Genomic DNA, 26,125 nt, shown 5'->3' on the forward strand with positions numbered 1-26,125 from the left:
TTAAGTCGGGAAGAGAGAAAAATGAATGGATTCCCCCCCTCAAGGTATCAGATAAGCCCTAGTTCCAAATCCAGGAGGATTGAGTATCACCAAAAGGTCTATGAAAGACTGTAACTAAATGCACAGCACTGGATTGGATTACAGTTTATATAAGCAACATCCCCAGATCCCCCTGATGGTTGGACATATAATACAGATCAATCACTCACTAAGAAATGTTATGGTTTTGAAACAGTTTGAGTTCTGAGACTAGCATGAATAAAGTGAAGAGGGATTTACAAAGAGAAAGTTCAACACAAAATGTCAAAATGATGGCATGAACTTTTACCGGTAGATCTGGCTCTGGATAACCAGTTTCTTTCTTTCCTGAAATTCCAGACTAGGTAGAAGCAACATAACCATTTTGCTCTCTAATTCTTTTTCTCTTAATGCCATTAGCAAAAATTGGCAGACCTGACCTAAGAGTTCATAATTTATAAATGACCTACACTTACAAGTGGCCATACTTTAGAATACACCTCCACAGGCAAGACAACTATTAAGTACAAAGATTTGGACTTCTCTGAGATAACAAACTGAAGAAGGGAAGATATTAGGAAAAATGGGAATAGCCTAGGAGAGCTGAATGGGTCTTAAGCCAGGATGACTTATCCAGTACACAAGCAAATCCCTTCCCATTACCTGAAATGTTTATTAATTTAAAAAATCATACCATACCAAGAAAAGAGATGTTTAAGTATCTTCCTTTAAAATTGTAAGTACTTCTAGAAAGAACACAGGGCCATAAGCCACTTACCACTCATAATTTAGTAATATTGTTTAATGAGCTGATCTTTTTTTTCATTACTTGGTTTATCTCAGACATTCACCTGTTTGGTTACCTGTTGTATTTAAAAATAAGAAAGCAGGGCTGGGGATTTAGCTCAGTGGTTCCAGCACCTGCCTTGCAAGCACAAGGTCCCAAGTTTGATCCCTGGTACCAAAAAAAAGAAAGAAAGAAAGCACTTGCTTAATAACATTTCCCCTATTTTGATTCTTGAGGAGTGATTTGTGCAAGCTAACAAAAGTGCCAGAAAGGATAATTGCTGCCGAAGGAGAATACAGGGGCCTAAACTCCCAGACCTCCTGAGACTTCTTCACCAAACTCTTGGTGCACTAAACAAGAGCAACTATGAGGAGGATTTAAGGGCTTCTGTTCTGAGGCCCAAGGGAAGCAAATGTTTTCTACTGGAAAAAGAAAATAGGTCACAAGAGTCTCAGTGTTAGTCATCCTGGAAGCCCAACAGATGAAGAACTGTGAGGAAACAGGGAAGAATCCCAGGAGCCAGGGGATCTAGATTCCCTTTCAGGGCCTACTACTAATTTTTGTTGAGAAACTTGGGGAAAATCAACTCTGAGCTATGGTTTTCCTCAACTATGAAATAAGAGGATTTATAAAAGATGATTCCTTAAGGTCTCTTCTAGTTCTAAAATTCTGATCTATTAGAAATGCAGATCTTACTATTTATAATTAGGCATGTAAACATGTTTTTTGTAAACTTTGATGAAAAATCTTTGCTCATGCTGTTTTTGTCATCTTCACATGGACCTTTCCCTCTATCTGAAATTTACTAATTACTTTATGAAATTTTCTGTACCCAGCCCTACTTCATTCTAATACTTAAAATGATAATAAAATATTTTCCATGTTTTAAACCACTATGACTGGTAAACTACCTTACCAGTTTACTTACCAGTAAAGAAGTTTTCATTGAGTCAACTAAGGGCAACATTACTGAGTTCTGATCCTTGAAGGGCTCTAAGCGTGGGAACATATATGTTGAATTCAGAATGACATTAAGCTTAACTGTCAAGTAATATCAAACAAATAATGGCACTATTGGCCATATCACTTCCATCTCTAATGAGTAAATATATAGAGCATTTAAAATTTTTAATTTTTATTAGTACATGTTTACAGTATATAATGATTATACTCATCATGCGGAATTCGTACATGTGCATAATATATCTTAATTCTTTTTTTTCCCCTTTCCCTCTACCCCTTTCTCAAAAAATTCTTTTCTGCAAGCATCAGATTCATTTATTCATTTTATTTTATTCTTTGTCAAGTTAATTATAAAGATTAACAGCTAGACTAACAGGTCAAAATCATATAAAACACATAAAACAATTATAATTATACTAAATCAAAGTACACTTTTAGGTACATTGGCCATTCTGGATTACAATAACTTTTCTCTCTGTTTTTCCTGTTGTCTGTCTTTTATTTTCCACTGTATTTAGTAAATATATAGAGCATTTAGAAGAGAATTTGAAACATAATAAATCTCGGTATTATTCTTCTATACTTCTAGATCCAGTAAAAGTCTGGGGTAGATGAAGGGCATAGAATGGAAACCAAGATTACAGTGCTTTTAAAATTATGTGCCCAAATATTTTGGAAGAAAGCAAGCTTTAGTTTAAAGCACATGAAAGACTATTTTAAGCACAATGAAACATTGAATTATTATATCCTGAAACATAATTTCAAATTATAGGACTGTCAACATCAATATTATAAAGTTTACTTTAGTCATCTTTAAGAGCATTAAACAGGAGTAAAATTTCTGATTTCAGGCAGTTGCAACAATAGCAGCACAGCTTATCTATATATGCAAATGCAAAAATGCTTTCTTCAATTTGTGTCATGTTTAAATTGCACTCTACAGCAGTGTCATATACTATCTGTCAATCTTTTGAGTAACATCGAAAGAGTCCAGGGAACTAGAAGTAGCAACTCTGCAATCCTTCCCAATGTTGGTTATGAGCTAGCTTTTTTTGCCACCTTCCCTTTTCTTTGGGTGGGTGGGCAATGGGGAGAAGGCTGCAACGTAGGGAAGTATATGGACAGCGCAGATCCTTTGGTACTGTCAAGCAAACTGTTGATCTCTCCCACTAAATTCATTACCTTGTCAGTGAAGATAAGGAATAGGTAGGACCCAGGTGTATCTAAACCTTAGCACAATTACAGTTCTGATATAATTGACCTTTGCAATGAGTTTCTTAAATGGTGAATTTAAAAGACAAATGTCACCAATATCAAAAGAATACATAATTGCTTCTTTATCTTTTGGTAAGAGTAATTATAATTCAATGATTTCCTTTTTGTTGTTGTTGTTGTTGAAAAACTATGATGATTACCCTCACAAAAGGTATTGTGATGACTAATCCCTGAGCTATACTAAGTTGTATTCATAAAAAACAGAAATTGAAGTATGGGGCTGTAGCTCAGTTGGTGGTGTGCTTGCCCAGTAGGCAAGAGGCTCTAAGTTTGATCCTCAACACTGCAAACAAAACAAACAAAAAAGTAGAAATTGAGAGAGGCAGGGAGTCATAAGAGAAGAACAATGACCAAAAATAACCTTACGTTGCTATACAAAGACATTTGTAACATATTCCTAAGGGCAAAAAGCTGGTTACAAAGTAGTATGGTAGGTATTTTAAAAACAAAAATGAGATTAATATGTGTTCATATATACTGAGAAAAAAGGGTGAAAGTAAAATGACAATAGTGATAATATACAAGTGATAGATTCTGGAGTATTTTTAATTAAATACTTTTTCTTCAACCTTTCTGTACTAGCCAGTTTTCCTGTTGTTGGGACAAAATACATGACACCTGCAATTTAAAGGAGGAGAGGTTTAATTTGTCCCATGCTTTTAGGCCAGGGCCAGCTGGCTCGAAACATCAGGGCAGAAGAGCATGGTGGAGCAAAGTGCTCACTTGATGGTAGCTGGGAAGTAGAGCAGGGACACCGTGCCAGAGAGGAAGGGCCAGGGACTAGTTATCATCCCAAGGTTACCACGACCCGCCCAGCTACACCTAGAAGGGTGCATTAGTAATACCCTAGGCGGCTTCCAGGCCACTCAAGTTGCCAATTAACCTTAACCTCCCACTTTCCGAACTGCTTAAATTTACAACAGCTACACTTACAACTGCTTAAATATACCATACCATGTATTACATTTTCTTTTTATTGTACTGCTTTTACAATCAGATGAAACAATAACCTGCTTCCTTGGAGGATGGGGAGGAGCACTTACTGGTTTTATTCTCCAAGAGGCTTCAAGCTAAGCTACGTTCACAATTGATTTATGAAATAGATCAGTCAGTAGTCTCTGAACCAGCAGAAGTAAGATGAAAAATGGTGGTGAGCGTTCTGTGTAGATCAGTGTGCCACTCTCAATAACTGTGATTCAGGAGTACCATCAGCATTTGACAGATGAGATTCCACAGTGCTGCAGATGTTTAAATATCCCAGACCATTTTGGTTTGAACAGAAGAGTGCCTATCCTAAATTAAAAGTAAAATACAACTAGATCTTCAGAAAAAAATCATAACTATAAACTAATGTGGCTTAGTTAAAGTTCAATTCAGTATAAGATGAGTTGATTTAATAAGATAGTATAGTTGAATTTTAATTCACTTTAAAAAGGTTTCTTTAACAGTTTGGTATATAAAATTCTGAAGACTATTACCGATTGATAATTTTCTCTTAAAAATTTGTGCTCAAGGGTTATTTTAATGATAGTTTTTACTACAGTATCAAATAGCAAAACAATATGTGATTCATCATGCTATTTAGGAGGCAAATGAATACAGGACTGTAAGCCTTTCCTACTTTGAACAGCTGCTAGGCAAGGAAACAGTCACGTGTTTGCATGTGCACATCTGCGGAGCTGATGGCTTTAATTACACACAAATTTACTGCCCTCCTTTTCTCCACCCCCAGGAAGAGATAGTGATGTATGGTAGCAAAGGTAAAGACACTCTTGGGGAAGAGCAAATTTTCATATACCTCTTGGGAGGGACAAAAGATTAATTTAGTATAAATATGTCCTCTTCAGAGATCTTTGGCATTTGAAGGAATACTGTCAAGAACTGTATTATTGGGAAAATATCTTATAGAAAAATACTTCGTAGAGGATTCATAGATAATGAAGGGTAATCACAGCAGTTAGTGCCACACTTTAGTTAGTTCCTCTTTGCACAAATGAAGTTCAGGATACCTGAAAGATGGACAGATGTGCATTACCAAGGTAAGGCAGAGGACTGCCCTATAGACAATGAGTAACGCCTAACATTTGTAAGGCACTTTATCATTTTCAATCTGGGTTTCAGAAAACCATCCCAATGCAGGTAAATTAGCCACCAGTACTCAGCCAGAGCTTCAGGCTGGCAGCCTCAGTGGAGATGCAACCTCGGAAGAACATGGGGAGCAGTAGCAGGGGCCAAATAAGGGAGAAATCTCAGCCACCACCTGGGCACAGACTGCCCAGATGAGCCTGGCTCTGCATGTTGATTAATATAAATGAGGGCTTTGATAAAGCCATGGCTAAAGTCTTGGGAAAAGAATGGCTCTCCACTTCTTCCTATCAGACAAGAACCAGATTTAATGAAGACAATGATGAAAGGTCTGTAGCAATAAACACACCACTAACGTACTGCAGTTCTGGAGGAAGCTTCTCATTCCGCTGTTTGAAGGGAGCCTTTTCAATACTGCCAAATGTGTAAGGCCTCTCATATTTGTGGGAGGGAATGACAATCTGTTCTACTGAGCTGGAAGTTCTTTCTGGCTAAGGGGGGACAGCACAGACAGAAATGGCACTACCAGTAGGACAGGTGCAGCAAAAACTAAGCAAATTGATAACCTTAATTTTTAATTTAGAACAGCTGATACATGGGCTTATAAACTACTGGTAACATTTTATCAAAAAGGTTTCAGGAAAATTCAGTGAATTAAAAGTATTAAATTGCAGCTGATATAACTTGAAAAAAATAGGCCTATAAGTTCAGGAAAATGGCTCGAATATAAAGTGTTGAGATTTAATTTTATATTGGTTAGTGTAGTCATTCCATAAACACTTGCCCATAGTCTCCAATGTGCCTGGCACTGTACTAATGAAACTAGTCTCACTGGGCCAGAATTACCCCTTAAAGCATTACCAAACAAAAGCTCTAAATTATAATTTAACTGATGAATGTATGTAAAGATGTACGTGGTTAAAATGCTACTCTATGCCATGGGTGTGGATGCAGTGGTGCATACCTATAATCTCAGCTATTTGGCAGGCTGGGAGTTGCAAGTCTGAGGCCAACCCGTGCAGTTTAGCAACACTCTTTGTCAAAATTAAAATTTTTTACAAGGTTCAGGGGTTGAAGAACCCTAGGTTCCAGTACCACAAAGCAAATGAACAACAACAAAACAAGAAACCAAACCATTATAGAATCATGTCTAAATAAACTCTAATAAACAAGTTTATTACATTTATACAGTTTATTTTTATTATACTAACTGATGATGATGACGATGATGATGATGATGATGATGATGATGATGATGATGATTTTTTTTTGGTACCAGGGACTGAACTCCAGACCTTGAGCTTGCAAGGCATGTGCCGGAACCACTGAGCTAAATCCCCAGTCTAGCTGTTTTTTTTCAAAGGACACATTTATTGTTTTGATAAAGGACCTTGTAAAGCTAAAAGGACATTAATGTGTCTTTTCTCACTCAGAAGGTTACCAAGACCTCAGGCCAGCCACATCACCTCTTTGGGCCTCAGCCTGCTGGTCTAGGTAAGAATTATCTGGGTTTTATCAATAATAAGCTCCATGATCAGAAATAGCTAAATGTTCAGGTATATACAATTTTTTATTCATAGCAACTTTGAGATACAATTAACTAGCCAAAAATATGGGTTTCTTTTAGTAACAAAAAGTAACCCAAACAGTTGAGTTATTCTTTGAAGAGGCATAGTTTTTGGCCTACTATTTGCCATTTACCAATGTCAGATAATTATTTATTAACTTAAACAGTAATTATTCCTGAAAAAGAGGCAGATAATTTAAAATGTTTAAGTCAAGAGGAAAAAGACATGCTTTTTACTAGGTTTGACAAGACAATGGCTGTCAAGTACCATCTGGAAACAGATGCTAAAAATGAACATTTAGTCATGAAACAAAGGCATTCTGATTATTATACAGCACTTAGTTGCTTCGTTTTCTGCATTCTTTACTATGAGAATTCTTGAATAGTATAAAGTTTGTTGTATTCCAGATATCACACTTTCAGTACATTGTAACTTAGCCACACAGTTACAAGTTGTTCTAACTGAACTTTGAATTATCATTTTTCCCCTCCCCTTCCCTCCCCTCTCCTCTCCTCTCCTCTCCCCTCCCCTCCCCTCCCCTCTCCTCTCCATTCTGGGGATCTAATCCAAGGTCTCATTCCCATTTTTTTTAAACATGGCTGGTAGCCTCCATTTTGCTTTCACTGATTCTTCACTTTGGGGTCTTCTCAGTGATGTCAACTGAAAGGCTGCTGCTGGCTAGAACACTGTCTTATATAAGGGGCTTTTAACCCCTTATAACCCACATTAAGAACAAAATTTATAGTTTAATTATATCTATATAATTAAAACTTAAAAAAACTTACATCAAATGTTTAATTATACCTCTATTTTCTATTGCATTCCATTTTTAGAAAGTGTTGATAGTGATTTCATCCTCACCAGTGAACAAGTGATCTGTGATTTGAAACATTATCCTATATTATGCAAATATGTCATAGCTCAGATTTTGATTAGTCATATAAGTTGCATGTAAGATCCTCTACATTTTGGACAGTTTAAACACTGTTATTCTGAAACATACAGTATTTTAAAAGGTGTATGATGGCTAAACTTAATTGCAAACTTGAATGGCTTGGAGCTGCCTATGGGATTAGTAACACACTTCTGGGTGTATCTGGATGGGTTAAGGAGGTTTAACACTGGGGTCTCTGGTGCTCTTCCCCATGCCTTGCTTTCTGGCTGCCATGAACGAAGCAGCTTGCTTTACCAGGCCTTTCTGCCATAATATTTCTGCTTTGGATCCAGCTAACCATGACCTGAACTCTCTGTAACTGTGAGCCAAATAAACCTGACCTTTAAGTTATGTATGTCAAATATTTGGTTTTAACAACAAAAAGCTAATACAAGTTAATTTCTTTATCATTTTATACCCAAAACATGTAAATTAGCTGAAGGTAACAGGCAGGATAAAATGGAATCATTCTTGGGTACTTTGGGGATATATTCTGTTACGTGCATTTCAATCTTGTAGGTTTAAACTCTCAGCTTTGATCCAGTAGATTCATGAAAACAAATTGCTGGCTTTAATAACATTTAGGGCTAAAAATTTCAATAATTTTATAGATTCATGAATACTTTTTGCAAGTTCCAGGACCACCATATTTTTTAGGTAACTCAGTTCACTTTTCAGCTCAATCAATTCCTCTTCAAGTTGAGCTATACTAAAAGGAAGATGTTTGTAATTCAGAGATACCCCAAGGTTTGTACTCTAAAGACAGGTACAGAAATAAAAGCATGATTCATGTGCACTGAAATCCATGCATCTTGACTAAAACTGTAATTGTATTTCTTCCAAATACCTTTGCAGCTCTTCAAAATCTATGATTCAATAGAATCCTAAAAATAACTGGCCTTCCTGGTGCTATGTTCCAGAAAATTAGGTAATCCTTTTCCCATTTTCAAAAAAATGAAGTAGCAGAAATTTGGGACTGGCTGCCTTGGATCAAGGGATACCCCTGGGTGAGAAACTTTTCAAACTATGAAGAAATATAATCGACTTATTCTGTATGTGTATGTGGTGGGGATTAATCCCAGGGCCCTGCACTTGCTAAGTATATCTACCACTGAGCTATACTTCCAGCCCTACAACTTGTTTTAAAGCTGATATCTGTGCTGCACAATACACACAAAATTTATTGAGTTAAAAATACCATTCTAATTGTTGAATTAGTGGTCTAAATCATAACTATTTCACAATGTTTGAAAATCATCACTTAACCTAATCACTATTCCCAGAAATTTACATTTGCATATTACCTCATGGTTTTTAAATTATTTGAACAGATGAAGTCATGTAAGGTTCTAAACACAAATGTTAGGAAGCCAGTGAATTTACTAATTTGAAGTACTGCTTTTGATTGCTAAAGTAGGCATGTAAATCTTCACATCTCTGATATGTGTAAAAGATATATACACACACACACACACACACAAACATATATATACACACACACACACACATCCAGGGACTGGGGATCAAACTCAGGACCTTGCAATTGGGAGGCAAGCACGGTGCCACTGACCTAAATTCCTGGTCCTGGATTCTCTATTATATTGCTGATTTTATTAGCAATTTTTTTTGTGATTATTTTGCTTCTCTTCAAATATCATGCCACTTTCATGCATGATCTGGTTCTATGGTGCAATTTTAGACTTTTCTACAACATTCAGAATTGTAAAATATTAGACTGGCAAGAATCTAGGAGATGATGGGGCTGGGATTTAGCTCAGTGGTACAGCACCTGCCTGGCAAGCACAAGATCCTGAGTTTGACCCTGGTACCAATAAAAAAAAAAAAAAAAAGAATCTAGGAGATGAACATGCTGCTGCCTTGATTTTACAGTCAAGGAAATTTAAAAATTAAGTTGTTGGGGCCAGAGATTTAGCTCAGTGGTGCCAGAGCCTGCCTCCCAAGTGCAAGGTCCTGAGATTGATCCCCAGTACAAAAAAAAAAAAAAAAAATTAAAGTTGCTTTTGCTCATTAGTTACTTTTTAAAAATGCTTCACTGGGCCGGGGATTTAGTTGAGTGGTTTCGGCTCCTGCTGCACAAGTACAAGGACCCGAGTTCGATCCCTGGTATCAAAAAATAAATAAATAAATAAATAAATAAATAAATAAATAAAAAAAAAAAAAAGAAAATGCCTTACTAAGTCCTTGTTGAAGTTTATATTGAAATATTTACCCCAATATTTAGAAACTAATATCTAAGATACTATATAAATTTCAGGATTGGCAAATGCAAAATTGCTGGCAAAAATATATCATGGTTCTTTGTTGGTTTATTATGTTTCCACTTTAGTTAAGCATGAGAATTCTGGAGCCAGGTTGCCTGGATTTAGACAGCAGCTCTACCACTTCCTAGTGGTGTCACTTGCAGGCAATTATCCTTTTCCAGTCCTTATGAGTAAATATACATAAAGTACTTAAAACAGCTCTTACCACAGAGTAGACATTCAAAAATATGTTATTATTTTTAAAATGTTTAGTAGTAATTTTAAGAAAGATAAAATTTTCTATGCTATGAAATTTCTTATTTAAATTTCATTTTAAAAATGGGATATTGAGACATTAGATAGTCTGGAGAAAAAAGATAAATGACTGAACTTGGAATCCTGAGAGGTAAAATAAGGGGTTCAATGTTAAATGGCTAATTAAAAGAAAGAAAGAAAGAAAGAAAGAAAGACAGAAAAAAGCCAAGGGTAGACACTTCAGGGGTCTTACCACTTCTTTTTGTAGCATTATATATCATCTCTGGGAGTATAAAAAAGGTAAGAGCTCTGTAGCTCCACATTATGAAAATATAAGTCATCAATAAGAATGTAGTTTAAACTGCTACTGGTAAGGTAATAGTTAATCTGATATTCTAAACAGGGAAGCTAGCCTTTAAAAACCAAATTGGACATGCAATGTTTAGTGTTTTCTGATTTCTGGCTGAGTTACTCTGCACAGTGAAAATGGTCCCAGAACAAAGTCAATTATACAATATGAAAGAGGACAAATGGTTTAATGCATTTTCCAAAATGCTTAAAAAGAAACTTCCTTGGCACAGCCATATTTTCCAACAAACCCACTTTAATGTTTTCAATTTACAATATCAGAAATGACCTCAGGGTCACGCACTCCTCAGCTAATGACCTGTTGGGCTAATGGCCTTCAGCTTTGCCCTGGGCACACGAGTCCTCCAGTTGGTCATTAGCTGCCAGAAAAGGGCTCTCCCTAATCACTACTGCTAAATAAATAAAATTTGCTCCTGGGCTTAGGCCCTGTAAGGCAACTTTGGCTTAGAGTGAATTTTTTCCTTGGCTATTTACAACTCTAAAGAGTTAAGAAGATGATGGAAACTCTAAGACCAAAATTCTATCAGCAAAAATGAGCTGTATGGGGCTGCTAATGAAAAGTTGTCATGTGGATCCTTTAGAATACACTTAAAATTTCTTTTGTGTATGGTGTTAGAATTCACTATTAGTTTATTACAGCAGGCATTGGATTACAAATGCATTGTGTTTTGGAATTTTATCTCTAAGTCAGTTTTTTTGGAGCTTATACCACATTTTCCCAACAAAGCAAGGTCACAAATGGTGGCAACAAAGCAAGGTCATAAACAGGTTTCCCACAAAAGCTTGGTGAGTTCATAATGTTAGAAATGCCATATAGTTTTCATTAAAAATAGGTTAGTAGAAAACCACATTCTTAAAACACTTGCAATTAACACTGGGGCAAAACTAAACTTTTTACTTTTTCTTAACACAAGAGTATACTAAGCCTTACTCTGACATTTTTCAACTCCAAGTAAAGGTTCTATGCTTACACAGTCTCTTGAAGAGAGCAAGAAGAAGGCAAAACTGAACAGTAATTTGTTTGAAATAACAAGAGGAAAAAGAATGAAAAACGAGGAAAAGGGTAGAAGAGCATGTGGGTATACTTTGGGGACTGGCTGAGGTAAAATTAACAGAGTCATGAACAGCAGGAGACAAGACAGGGGCACCATGTCCAAGCCTGTGGTGGCTGGGCAAAGAAAGGGCGGGGAGCAAGAGAAGCTAGGTCAAACAGCTGGAGAAGCAGAGGAAGGAATCAGCTGTTAATCACCCAGCTCAACTCCCAATTTAGGAAGTTCCTTGGGCAAGACCATTAGAAAGGCAGGAGTAAAGAGTTTTATTTGAAAATAGGTGTCCTGTCCACGTAGCAGTTGATGTCAGCGAAAATGGAGGGGGAAAGCTGATTTAATTAAATTCACTTCTGAAAAGTAGAGAATGGGATTTAAAAAAATAGAGGTTACTAAATTTCTTTAACCAGGCCTGGGATTTAGCTCAGTGGTTCTGCCGCCTGCCTTACAAGTGCAAGGTACCGAGTTCAATCCCTGGTATAAAAAAAATTTCTTTAACCAGTATGGCCAACAATCATGTGGGATTCAACTCTACTACTCATTTCAGAAGATGTGATTCTGTATAATACAGAATTTTAAAATTTTTTTAATTTTTATTTTTTTTGTGGTACTGGGTATTGAACCCAGGGCCTTCATATGGATCTACATCCCCAATCCCTTTAAAAAAATAATAATAATAATGATTTTTTTTTGGGGGGGAAATAGTGTCTTGCTATGTCAGTAAGTTGCCCTGGCTGGGCCCAAACTTGGAGTTCTCCTGCCTCAGCCTCCCAGAGTGTTGGGGATTATAGGTGTGTACCATCAAGCCCAGCCAATTTGTTTTTAAGGGCATTGCTGAATGCCAGGCATGCAGAAGAAATATGCAAGTTTTTCTTGCTCTTCTTTGTTATGAGATCTGTAGTTTGAAAAGCATCAGAGAAATGTCCATTTTTCATGATAGCATTTGACCTTCTGATCCCAAAGGGGTACTACTTTCTGTTTCCGCTGTTTTTTAGCATCACAATGGGCAAAGTTTGAGGTTTTACTGAGACAATAACATTTTAAAGATACAATATGTGTCTTCCTATTTCTAGTATACTTTGCACACAAGAATTATTTATCACTCATAATTACTTTAAAAATTAAGGAAACAGACTCAGATAGTGATACAGTCTGTTCATATGTGACTATTTTAATAAATGATAAAAAAACTGGAGAAACTAGTTTTTGGAGTATTCTGAAATATTAACTTTACTATGGCATTCTGGCCTTTCCCTATGGAGAAAGTATCTTTTATTGTTACAATACATGACATCCTACTTCTGGACCTATTTACCCTACTTATGATAATCTACACTTGAATGGGTTATATGTAAAGAATATTAATTTTGGGTGTCAAACTAAAGAGGTTAAAACAGTGGTGGTGAATCTATGACACACATATGTTGTTTTTAAGACAAAAGATGTTAATATATGAATTTTTTTCTAAACTAAAACCTCAGTATTCAGCTTTAATTGCAATGTTGGTACTTTCAATAAACAAGTAGGTTTTGGGTTGCAGTTTGGGCCCTCGTCTCTAAAAGGTTCACCATCACTGGGTTAAAAGATATTATTTCAATAATTCCTGTGAGTAAAACAGTGCCAGCAAAACTATGAACACACTGTCATAATGCCACTGATTGATTGATTGATTGATTGAGATAGTCTTGCTATGTACCCCAGGCTTGCCTCAATCTTATGATCCTCCTACCTCAGCCTCTGAGTGCTGGGATTATAGGTGTGTGCCACCATGTTTAGCTCAGAGGTAAATCCCTGGCCCTTAGGTTTTACTGTAAACAAGAACTGGAAAGAAAAATTAATAGATAACACAAATATCAAATAAAAAATAGCATCTTTATTAAAATATATAGACAGTGTAAAAGAAGATTTATATGCATAAATTGAACATATTTACACAAACAAAATTCTTCCTTGTAAATAACGTATTTATGCCTTTAGGAAAACAAAGTTAACATAAGGAAATAGATCAGCTATGTAAGGAATACACCTGTGCCACTGGTTATTTAGAAATATAAATCACTAATGCTTAATAGAACAGCCCCCAAGAGTGACACCATGACAGTGCTCTTGGGTGTTTAGATGAGACCCAGCCTGACTCACAGGCTTCCATCTCATGTATGGTGACAGGTTCAAACAAAAATGACTACACAGGTTAAAATAAAAGTGACATGGTGAATTCAGTCCTTTGAATACTAGGCTTATCACTTACATATAAAAGACCTTTAAAAAGGATGACAAGCAGTAATATAATCTTATTTGCATTGTGACTTAATCCTAAAACATAAATCTAGTCTAAATCATTATATACTGCAAACATGCACCAATAAAATAAAAAAATAAATATGAAAACCAGAGAAAACCTTCAATGACCAGGCAAATTCTAAATGATAATCTTTTTCCATTTTATGATTTTTTTTCCAATTATTTAACATCTCATTAATAGCTTGATGCTCAAACACTAAAATTTTAAGTTCTAGCATGAGCACATTATTCTAGCATTTATTGATATTTTACACAAACCCAATGTAGAGTAACTTATCTCAATGGAATTAGGAAATTTATGGTTTAAAAAGAAGCATTTTGAGGCCTCTTAGTCCAGGTCTTTAAACAGTAAAGGGCTCAAATTAAAAATTGCCCTTATGTTCTATAATTGAAAATGAGAAACCCATGCATTAATTTTTAAACTCACCCATGAATTCAAGATCTTGTTAATTTGTACATATGTGACTCTAGCTATAAGAGTAAGAAGACAATTACCAGAGGAGTAATATACCAATTTCTATAGTTGGAGATATTTAAAAATCTAAGTGTTACCTAAGGCAATTACCTTGAAGACCCTTAACATCTTTAGGGAGAAGCCAAAGGGAGAATAATTGACTGCTAATTTTACCCTTGCCAATTATAAAACAGCTCTAAATTCCATCTCACTGCAGAGCCCTTCATCTAACAGTCTGTCCCTGGAGAAGGACAGAGATAAACATGTCACACAGAAATTCAGACAAGATTTCAATAGCACTAGAAAATGGGAAATTGGTAGAATGACTAAGTCATAAAATATTAAAGTTGCCACAAATATGCCAATTTTAATTACCAAGTTAAATAAACATCCTCAAAGAAAAAGGTTGTCACTGTGAAAAAACAGTGACTTATTATAAACAAAAATTCTGTATTGAGTTCTGCCTGCTCCTTCTTTGCTTTGGTGTCCATTTATGATGTCTTAACTGATGAATTTTCTTTTTTTATAAAATAAAGCTAAAACATCATTAACTATAACCTAACTACACCAACACATTAACCATATATAAACATAAGAAAACTTAATACTTCCCAATGAAATATTTATTGCCACTTTCTTAAAAAAACACACAATAAAACAAAACACTCTAATGTAGTATTACACTTAATCAACTTAAGCTTCTGGGGTACTTATTTAATAAAATAAGTCCTCTTCTCAGGTACTGTTTTACTTTCCCTAAAAAAACCCAACCTATTCCAAAAAAAAAATTTAAAAAACTATTCTGGTGAAAATACTTTCAAGCATTTGAATAAAAGGATCTGGTATGGAATATGAATTTGTTTTATCAAAGAGCATTCTTGACTTTCAAACATCTTAGTTACTCCTTACAATTTCCTCTGTTTAAAATGTTGTTCACATGATTTGGACAACATCTATCATTACTGAAAAGGGCTACTAAAAGCCTGGCTTGTAGAAGATCAATCATGGACTCCTGGACATAGTACTGCAGGTCTTTTTTATAAGAAGTGAGCTGGAGAAGCATCTTTTGAAATTGACCTTTTAAAACCTTCAAGGGGGGTTTTTAAAGAACAAGGTACAAAAGATTCATGTTTTGGGTGAACAGAAGGGTTTCACAGAATAAAATTGTACATACAACTATGAAATTCAAAAAAAGAAAAAAATATCATGGCTCAAAAAGGAAATAAAAAATCCCTCACCAGGGAAGGCTGATAAAGCACAAAGATAAAAATGCAAACCTGTGCAGAGACCATGAAGGTTTGGGGCTCACTGAAGGAGAGAGAAGTACCTGATGATTCTTATTTCAAGGAGAAGCTTCAGGCTGAATTGTTGCTTGGATATGCTGTTTTGTTTTTATTCCCCCCTCTTTGTAAATCAAGTAGTTCTACTGAAATCCAGTGCCTAATGGAGCAGATGGTGGAGGTCTTAGACTCTGGAACATTTATAGTGATGGTTCTGAATGCAAAAAAGCAAGAGAGGATTTCACGGGCTGTGAATCTGATTTGATTTTGACGGGAGTAAAGCCTCCATTTTCACTGAACTTGAACCACAGTGAAAGAAAGAGTGACTGACACAGTTAAGGGGGGAGAAACACATTAAATATTATCCCCTTACAGGGAAGTGGTTTAAGTAAGTGCTTATTTGTGTCATTATAGCATGATTGTCTATGTACATAAAAATGCCATCTAAATCTTATGTAAGATTTCACCAGAACAGCTCAGAGTAAGTTCAAACTGATCACTAGAGAAAACAAATAGAAATTATTTATTTATTAGTACGTTTCCAATTCATAAAGAGTACTTTCATTGTGGGTATTTGGTACATGTACATGACACATCTTAATTCCTTTTTTACATCTGTCTCCTTCCTCTCCCACCCTCCCTCCCTCCCTCCCTCCATCTCCTGGTCCCCATCACATTTGCAGCAGATCTATCTCCTTGTTTTCTTTTATTTATCTTTGATTTTGCTCCTCACTTTATTTATACTTTGGATTTTTCATATGAGAAAAACCATATAGTATTTAGGTATGCATGTCTGATTTATTTCATTAACATTATGGAAAGCAAATAGAATTTGTCTAAAACCAACAAGCTTTTGTTTTCTTTTCTGAGGTGGCACTATGTTGAGGCTAATTCCTGAAATGTGGACCTGGGTTCCACTAAGCAACAGGTGCAGAATATTCCTTCCCTCAGTTGGGTGGCTAGAGCTGGTCATATACAGCTCAAGACATCCAGACACTCCATCAGACCTGCACTTTTGGAGGCCTCTTCCTTCTCCAGGCAAGGCCCACTCTTCCTTACAGACCTCAGCAGATACAGTAGAGAGGAAAGATAAACTATACAGTCAGTGATCCCCAGGTGAGGCAGGAAGTTAGAGCGTGGACAGCCAGCTGAGCAAGTGGGCATGTGGTCAATTACAGAGATCCAGGACACATGTTCCCAAACCCTGCACCTGGGACCAATCAGAAAATGCTATCTTCAATTCTTCTGGCATGAAATCAAGCAGGTTTTTGATAGGACAGCTTAGATCTGATGTCAGAATGGAAGATACAAAAGATGTGGCCATTAACCTCATGGTCACTGTAAGTTCTTTTGGTGGTCTGCTTTTGCCTGCTAGAGTGTACTTCTTTTCCTACTTTAATTGACCTGTACTCACTCTGCTGAGTATATTTTCCTACCTTTAATAAATGTAAAACCTCACCACCTTTGTGCTTGTTTTGTCCAATTCTTTGATCAGGACAACAAAGGCCTGGCTCTAGGAGGAGCCCCCAGCACCCAAGGATCCTGATAACATAGGCACAATGAACAATTCATACTTCCCCTAACACATGAGTTCCAATGATAGAGAGAATTTAGTAAGACCCACTAAATTATACTACATATAGAGAGGAATCTGAGGTGAATAAAAATACAAAGAACACCCAAGGTTACATTTCCCAGCCACCTAAGTGTGGCCAGATCACTGAATTCTGGACAATGAAATATAAGCAGAAGGATCTTGTATAACTTCTGAGAAATGTCCTTAAATGTGTACACTGTATAATTTATCATCCAAACTGGGATATTTAAGAGTAGAAAGGAGTGCTTAAATAACTAAAATTTTAACTCTTGGAAACATGTACGAACTAGCAAATGAAATTGGGAGACCCACTTAATTCTATTAAAAAACTATTTTTTTTTCTTTTTTGGGTACCGGGGATTGAACTGAAGACTTTGAGCTTTTGAGGCAGGCGGCGGAACCACTGAGCTAAATCCCCGGCCCTTTTTGTTTTTATTTTATTGAGACAGAATCTTGCTATGTATTCAGCCTGGCCTTGAATTCACTATGTAGCCCAGGCTGGCCTTGAATTTGCAGTGATCCTTTTGCCTCAGCCTCCTGAGTGCTGGGATTACAGGCAGGCATCATTATGCCTGGTAAAAAATACTATTTTCAAAAATAAAATTTCAAAATAAATAAAATATATCTATATATTAAAATAAGGAAAAAATAAAATAGGGAAGAACATTTAAATACAGTGGACCCTTGATTATGAACTTGATTGGTTCTTGAGGGCTAGTTGTAACTCAAGTTGGTTGTAAGTCAATACAGCTGAGATCCAGATGTTTACCTGGGTACATGCTATAGATAACAAGAGGCAGATGAATCTCCCATTAACCTAATTAACCCAAGTTGTTCCTATGTCAGGCTGATTGTAACTTGAGGGCCCACTGTACAGACGTTCCTTGTTTTAATGACCTACCTGTTTAAGGAATTTTTGACTTACAACACACTGCTTGGACTTAAGACTCATCTTTTTTTTTTGTACAGTTCTGTACATCTTGTTTATAGAGCTTTTTTTCTACAGTATGCCTTGTTTATATAGTACTGTAATTTTTTCTGATTGAACTGTACAATATGGTACTGTAGTTTTATGTTCTATCTTACAGTACTGCATGTAAGAGTTATGCACAAGCAAAGTCATCAATTTGGAATTTCCTTTGATTGTTTCTTTGTCTCAATATTGTAATCTACATACTATATGTATACATTTCCTCATTGTTTCCTCATTGACACCAATCAGTCTTATGTTATTCTTCTTTGCATCGTCTAGCAGCTGCTGGATTGATTTCTCATGTTCCCTTATAATTTTGAAACAATTTTTCTTTTCCTGGTCATTAATTGCAATCTTATCTTCTACATCCGAAATTCTGTCCTCACATTGGCTCATTCTGCTATGTAGACTTTCAATGGAGCTTTTCATCTCCTGGAAATCTGTTTGCATCTGTTTTATGGATTCTATTTGTTTCCTATGTTGGGATTCCATCATGTTCCTCAGTTCCTCTCTAGATTTATTAATCAATCATGTCTTGCACTAGGAACACAATTTCTCCTGTTATCTGAGAAATTATTTCTGATTTCATTTTTTCCAGATCCCCTTTTGTTGCCAGTTCAGTGGGTCCAGGTGATTGAGTATCAGAGTGTTCCATCTCATTTCCCTTTGGGGTTGCTGTAGGTGATCTGGATATCTGGTTTTGAGACTTATTTACATGTTTTCTCATTTTGACTGGGGGGGCAGGGGGGGTGCTGTTGGCGTCCACGTGGCTCACCTCCTCTGAGCTGGGAGAGGTGGGCCAGGGGCCAGGGGCCAGGGGCCGGGAACGGCAGGACGTCTGGCGGCTCAGAAGCCCCTACCTCTGGGCAGGAATTCTTTAAATGCTGAGAACTTGATTAGCTCCAGTACAGTGGTCTGGTGGTCCGGTGTCCTCTGTGTCTTTGTAGTGTGGAACCAGGTGGCTGTCTGCAGCGGGCTGATTTGGTGTTTTCAGCATGACTGGCGAACTTGGGACCACGTCCACAGACCTGCCTGTCTGCAGTGGGCTGATTTGGTGTTTTCTGCGCGACTGGCGACCTTGGGACCACATCTGCAGACCTGCCTGTCTGCAGCAGGCTTACATTTCCTCATTTAGTGACTAATTCAATTAATGACTTAGCCATAGGAATAGAACTTGGTTGATAAACAAGGAATGTCTATATTGATTATCTGAACACTAAAAAATAACAAGTAGAAGTAGCTTTTTTTTTTTTTTTGAGGTACTGGGGATTGAACCCAGGGCCTTACACATGACAAGCAGGTGCTCTACTACTGAACTGTATCCCCAGTCAAGTTTTAAATTTTATTTTGAGAAATGGTCTCATTGAGTTGCCTAGGTTGGCTTTAAACTCACAACCCTTCTGGCTTTGTCTACTGTCCATGCCTGGCTTGGAATAATTACTCTTGATGCAGATACACATACTTTAGCCCACTTCTTAACTATATATTTTGTTCTAATTTTATGTTACTGGCTTTTTCCTAAAGGGTTTTTTTTTGTGTTTTTTTTTTTAAAGACAGGGTTTCACTATGTAGTTTAGGCTGGCCTTGGACTCACTATGGAGCCCAAGTTGGCCTTGAACTCACGGGGATCCTAAGTGCTAGGATTATAGACATGCACCTAAAGACGTGGGTGTTTTTTTTTTTTTAAGATGTGTTTTAAAAATATTTGAAAATAAAATTGCCAGCAATATTCATCAGTTGCATTTTATGTTTAATTAATTTTTGAAATTATAGGTATTTTCAATTGATTCTTCAGAAGACCATAGTATTTCAAATTAGGAAAATGCTCTTTTTACAGGTTCTGAGAACCTACTAAACTCAAAGCAAATCTGCTAAAAGGAGGACACAATTGATGCTAATTTTAAAAGTTCTGAATAGTGTAAATATTTCAGCCCAAATATTTTCATAGGCACTATCTTTCTGCCTCCTTGAGAGTTTCTTTGACAAATATTTTTCCAAGACAAACTTTGTCAAATAAATCATCTTTAACATTTTTTGGATTGTTTTGCCAAATTTAGATGCTGCAAAATTTAGGCCTTCTTGATTTCATTTAATTTGTGTGTGTTTGTCTGTGTGTCCAATTTATTGAACATAGGGCCACCACCAACAGATTCTTCCTGAAAGGTGTGATATTTAAAATCATGACTACAGGTTTGAAAATTTTAACCTTGTATATCATGTGTTCAGGTACTTCCTTGGTTTGTAGGGAAATTTTCCAATGGAAGACTTTTTTCCCTAAAAATCTCATTTGGTGTTCTATGTGTTGTATATTTAATTTAAGATTCCCAATTGATTTTATACAAGATGTCACTACTCATTTGGTGACTTATTTATTTGACAAGAATGAGACTTTTAATCAGTTTTAAGTGGAGTTTATAACACTAAGAGATAAAGGGTTGTTAACACAGTAACAAATGGACATCTGATTCGTATGAGGCATTATCCTGTACACATCCTTTTGTGTGTGTGTGTATCCTCAGTGCATAGCATTTACACACAGAGCGATTACTGCACAAGATTATCTGAAGAGGCTGGATCAGAGTAAAGCTGTTTAACAGACTGAAACTTTTTAGTATATATGTTCTATATGAAAACAGGTTGAACTTTTCTTCAATTGGCAGCTAGAAGGCAACTCTGCCAAATACTACAGTTAAAGCCCCAACTTGAGCGCACAGTCCCATCCCTTTCATCTGCATGCATGACACACGAACAGTATTTAAAGGTAAACAAGGCATTTTGTAGCAACCACAGCCATCGTTATGAACATATTGCACAAATTTTCTAGAACTAAACATGTAACTTGTACCCTACTTTTTTTTTTTTTTTGGTACCAGGGATCGAACTTCGGTCCTTGTGCTTGTGAGGCAAGCGACGGAACCACTGAGCTAAATCCCCAGCCCCCTACTTTTATTTTTTAAAGCTGAAACATTTGATGCTGCCCGTCAACTCCACTTAAGTTGATAACCTGTGCCACAGCAAAGAATGGTGATGCTATTTGTTCAACTATCCTTTTATAATTATGGCAAAAATATCCAAGAGGAGTTACAAAGGATTTGGGATGGTACAGGGCCCAATTGTAAGCTTTCTTAAAAGTGGTGCCTTCGAGTAACTTCAGACATGTAAGTTGCTGCACATCCAAAAAGTCTAAAAAACATTCCAGAAACTTGGGAGAAATTATTATAGAATGCAGTTCAGGCTAAGTATGAATAACTGTTGGTGACTCATTTAGAACAATGTTCAATACCACTGTTGGGCACAGACTGATTTACAACGATTTTCTAAAATCTGATTGATGTCACAGAAACAACACATATTGCTATGCTGACATGTATTTTTACACTCCACATTAGCTGCATCTCCCAAAACTTATGATCAGGAACTGTGACTATGAAGATATTTGTAAATGTTGAGGCAGCAATAGTTTGTATTTGAGAGGAATGTTGATGAATGTTTGGATGGTATTATAAATTATATGTGTGCCACAAACAATTCCAGCTACTCCATAGATTTCTTAATGTACTGAAGACATAGTTTTTATACCACAATGCCAAAATTTGTACTTGTATAGTTATTGTAAAATAACTTCAACTTCAATATTGCACTTTCAAACAGAATTCCAATCTCATTTGCAAAGGCTTTACACTTCCAAAAGCTTTACCTTGATCCCATTAATAGGTGGGAAGAAAAAATTCAAACCAATTTTAGAATTAACTTAAATGACTTCATTATTTGAAGCACCCGATGACACTGAACTAAAACTCGAATTACTTAACTGTTGCAAAGTTCTGCTCATGGATCCAACAAGCATAAGCACTACAGCTTCCTTTTTCCTTATGTGCACATAAGAATTTGTAGTTGAAATGATTTTACTTACTTATTGTTATTTTTATCTTTGGTACTGGGACCAAAAATTTTGGAACTTGGGACCTTGCGCGCTTGTGAGGTAGGCGGCAGCACCACTGAGCTAAATCCCCAGCTGTAGTTGAAATGATTTAAATTAACTTAGAAGAGACATACATTCTGCACTGCATGCGTTAAATCATTATCTTCAAGGAGTTTTCTTAATTTAACTACTAAGTTTTGAAGTAGTTCCTGATACTTTGACAGCAGATTTGACTGTTTTCATGTAGTTGGTCAATGATATCACAAAGGTTTCTGTGGTGGATAGCAAATGTCAACAAACATTTTGTGCAAGTTACACATTTCTTATCAACTTTCTTGAGAAATAAAAATTTAGTGGTTTTTAATAAAGCATTTTGGGCCAGGGATTTAGCTCAGTGGTTCTGGCACCTGCCTTGCAAGCGCCAAGGTCGGGAGTTCGATCCCCAGTACCAAAAAAAAGAAAAGGAAAGGGAAAAAAATAGTACCTAAAAGTACTTTACAGAATTTAAACATTTTTAATATTCCTTTTTTTTTCTCTTGATACTGGGGATTGAACTCCAGGCCTTGTGCTTGCGATGCAGGCGGCAGCACCACTGAGCTAAATCCCTGGTCCTACTTTTCTTTCTTTGTGGTGCTAGGAATTGAATGCAGAGCTGCACAAATGCTAGTCAAGTGCTCTGATAACACGTTACATCCCCAGCCCTTAGGTATTTCTCTTAAATACATTAAATAATCTGGAACAGAGAAAACTGATATATTACGGTATTTCTTGTAAATCTATTTGTGATGATAAAAATATGAAGCAGACTAAATGTTGAACAATGAGGAATTTGTTAAATAAATGATGTAATATCTAAATATTATTACTAAAAAGTGTATGAAAACACTAACATAGGGAAAAGCCCACATTATAATATAAGGTTGTAAAATAATAAGGCAGGATGAAACAAAACAAAACTTTATACATAAGAAAGCTCTCAACTATGCTACAAAAAATATTCCTATTTATAAAGGTGTGAATATGCAACAACATAAACACTGAAGGAAATATATCAAAATATTAATCCACTAACTAGTGAGATTATAGATAATATTTATTTATATATCCTTTATTTTGAATATTTAACAGTATACTTTAATCAACAAATAATTTCATCCACAATGAGAAAAATAGACATTAAGTTCAAAACTCTTTTCTAGCATTTATCACTTTTACCTGCCATCTTCATCAGGGTTTTACTGAGCATCTATGAAGGGGAAGCTGGGCAGGAAGTACACAGACCTGAAGACTAGGCACAAGCAAGCCCCATCCATTTTTACCTTGGTGTTCTGTAGCAGAGCTAGTCCATTGCAGGCATTTGCTAGAAGAAAGTCTCCACTCAGGACAGCTATTTTATTTCCAAACTGCATGTCCTTCAGTGGTCCATCAGAAGACTGCAATTCACTTAAATTTACTATCCCGCGATGCACAAGGAGAGCAGTATGGATAAGTTCTGTGATCTCTGCCAAACTTCTTTGACTAAAACATAAAGATAAGACTTGAGTATCAAAAATATAATTTTATCACTATTGTCAGCCTTCAGTTTTCAACAATAAAATACTTTCTAGATTCTGTCAGGGGAGATTATTTCTTTTTAATGAATGAAGCTTTTAAGAGAGGCCTCTCTATTGAATAGTTTCATATCTATAAGCAGATTCTGACACCTTTCTCTCTAAACATTCCTCACTCTCTATACCCTACAAGTCACTGGGATGTCCTAGGGAGAAGTTGCCCAGTGGAGAGTTACCCTCCACTGTTCCATTTAGATACTGTGCTGTCTTATAACTTCAAGATTTTTGAGAATCATTGATTGTATCTAACAGAATACTAATTTAAGTGGAAATATAATCTGTGCCAGACACTAGTCCAAGTACTTTATGTACATTATCTCTTTTAACCCTAAATGTAAAGTTATGGGATTCAAGAGACAATAAAGTGAAGTCTCTTCCTTCAAGAATGTACCCTATAGAACAAGGGAAAAAAAAAATATATATGTCTACAGTAACAAATAAGATAGAAAAGGCCTTGAGGAGCTTATAGTATAGTGCTGTATCAAATGAGATTTCAGATGTTTGTTCTCTTTTTAATATTTTTCTATGGATTTTTACATTTATACAATGACAAAATTATTAGTTTTATAATCATAAAAAATACAATGATTAAAAATTAAAAAGCTCATAACAACTTTATAATGGGTATTTACTAACCCCTTTTCATAGGTGAGAAAATGGGTATACACAAGTAAAATGACTTTTCAAGGACACATAGTAATGCAGAGTTGGAAATTCATTGGCATCTAACATTACAAATGGCCCTATATAAGTCATATCTTTTGATTTCCATGCTCCTATGTAGTCCTCTCCACATTAACTCTAGGCTTGGCCATGTGACTAGGGTCAATGAATATGACACAAGCAACGCCTGATAATTATGCAACTAACAACCTTAAGACAGAAGAATCATCCACTCAATTCACAGAACGGTAAGAGATAAAGTGGTTGTTTCAAGTCATTAAAATATAGGGTGGTCTGTTATGCAGCCAATAGACATGTGATACAGAAACAGGTATGTCGAAGAATGCTACTGCAACAAAAGCCTAACTGTGTGTCAATGGCTTTGAGTCTGAATGGTGGGGGCTAGTGACAAAGGTAGAAAAATTGCTACTAGAGGACTGAAAAAGAGCACACTGTGTCATAAGATAGTGTAACAACTGGATAAACTGTTTCCTGTAGTAACTTGAAAGATATACTTCAATGTCTGAAATCTATGACATCTAATAAATTTAGGGATCTAGATAAGATTTCCAAAAATATCAGTTGGCTTTAGTTGCTGTTATAGCTTGTAACTAGATGTCCCCCCAAAGCCTCAGGTGGTTATAGGTGGGGCTTTTTGGAGGTGGCTGGATCTAGGGGTGTGTGCTGCTAGGATTAAGGGTGTGTGCTTACTGAATTAGTCCACTGATTGGTTTAGCATAGTTCTGGGTAGGATTAAGGGTGCTACCCATCCTAAGAGGAGGTAGCTTGGATAAAATGAGACACAGAAAGAGGGCTAGTGTCATTTGTTTGCTGTTTGCTGCCTTCTGTCTGCCCTGCTTTGTCACTTACTGTTTCTCCTCTGTGATGATTTCTGCCATGCCGCCCTGTCTTGGAGCCACCTGACTATGGAGTGACAATTTTATGAACTGTAAGCCAAATAAATCTTTCCTCCTTTAACTCAGTGTTGGGTATTTCTAAAAATTGAATGTGGTACATGGTAGACCACTCAGTTGGATAAAAGGGCTCTTAGGAATTTTAAGGGTATTGTCCCATAGCAGACTCGTTCTCAGTTTAAATTAGAAAGGTCTGTCTCAAAAAGAATTGTTATGGACGAGTGAGGTAGAACAACAGAGATGCACCACACTCTGTGGCAGATTTGAGCCCATTTATTAAAGCCAGCGACCGAGGTGGGGGCTAGTGCCCGGAAAGTTCTCTCGGTAATGGGAAGCAGTTTGATTTCTCCTTTGAAATTATGCTTTCAGTTGGGGAGGGCTCCGGGGAGAGCAAGCAGAATCTTTCAGAAGCAGAACCATGCCAGGCTAGTAGGGGGCACAAGTAAGTTTCACACACTAGGTGAGCTACGAAACATCCTGCAACTGCAGCAAGTGTACTGACAAACAGAATGCGGGGGTTTTGGGTGCTTTGTCCAAGCACAAACACTTTGTCCAAGCATAAGCACTTTGTCCAAGCACAGGTACAAAATGGCACTGAGGCACAAGATGGAGTCGGGTTGGCTATCACAGAATCATGCATGTGGCTTATAGGGCATGGAGTGAATTCCAATCAGATTCCTAGAAATCCCAAACAGTTTTTAAGAAAGTTGTATGAATTTGGGCTAGACCTAACAGTGCTTATAATGTGGGGAAAACTGCTTCTGGACCCCTGCTTACTGTCAGCAAGAAGCAGGCTGAGACTACCACTAAGCTGTACATATGAACCATTTTTCACCGAAAAGGAAGATAC

General features: G+C 36.5%; 1 protein-coding gene across 16 annotated transcripts in view; it reads right to left on the reverse strand.

Moving 5' to 3' along the window:
• The window catches only part of Pdss2 (decaprenyl diphosphate synthase subunit 2), a 302,283-nt gene that overhangs the window by 93,888 nt on the left and 182,270 nt on the right, over window positions 1-26,125 (reverse strand). For all 16 annotated transcript variants that reach the window (XR_002386384.2, XR_015450331.1, XR_002386383.2 and 13 more), the window contains one exon: window positions 23,408-23,606. Coding sequence is in view for 13 of the 16 variants with exons in the window: in XM_021236880.2 (XP_021092539.1) it covers window positions 23,408-23,606 (199 nt within the window). In the remaining 3 variants the exon portion in view is untranslated. The remainder of the gene's footprint in view (window positions 1-23,407; window positions 23,607-26,125) is intronic.

Source organism: Heterocephalus glaber, unplaced genomic scaffold, assembly GCF_053883595.1.
Source record: "Heterocephalus glaber isolate CG9 unplaced genomic scaffold, H.glaber_assembly_v1.0 deba00000942, whole genome shotgun sequence".
NCBI lineage: Eukaryota > Metazoa > Chordata > Mammalia > Rodentia > Bathyergidae > Heterocephalus > Heterocephalus glaber.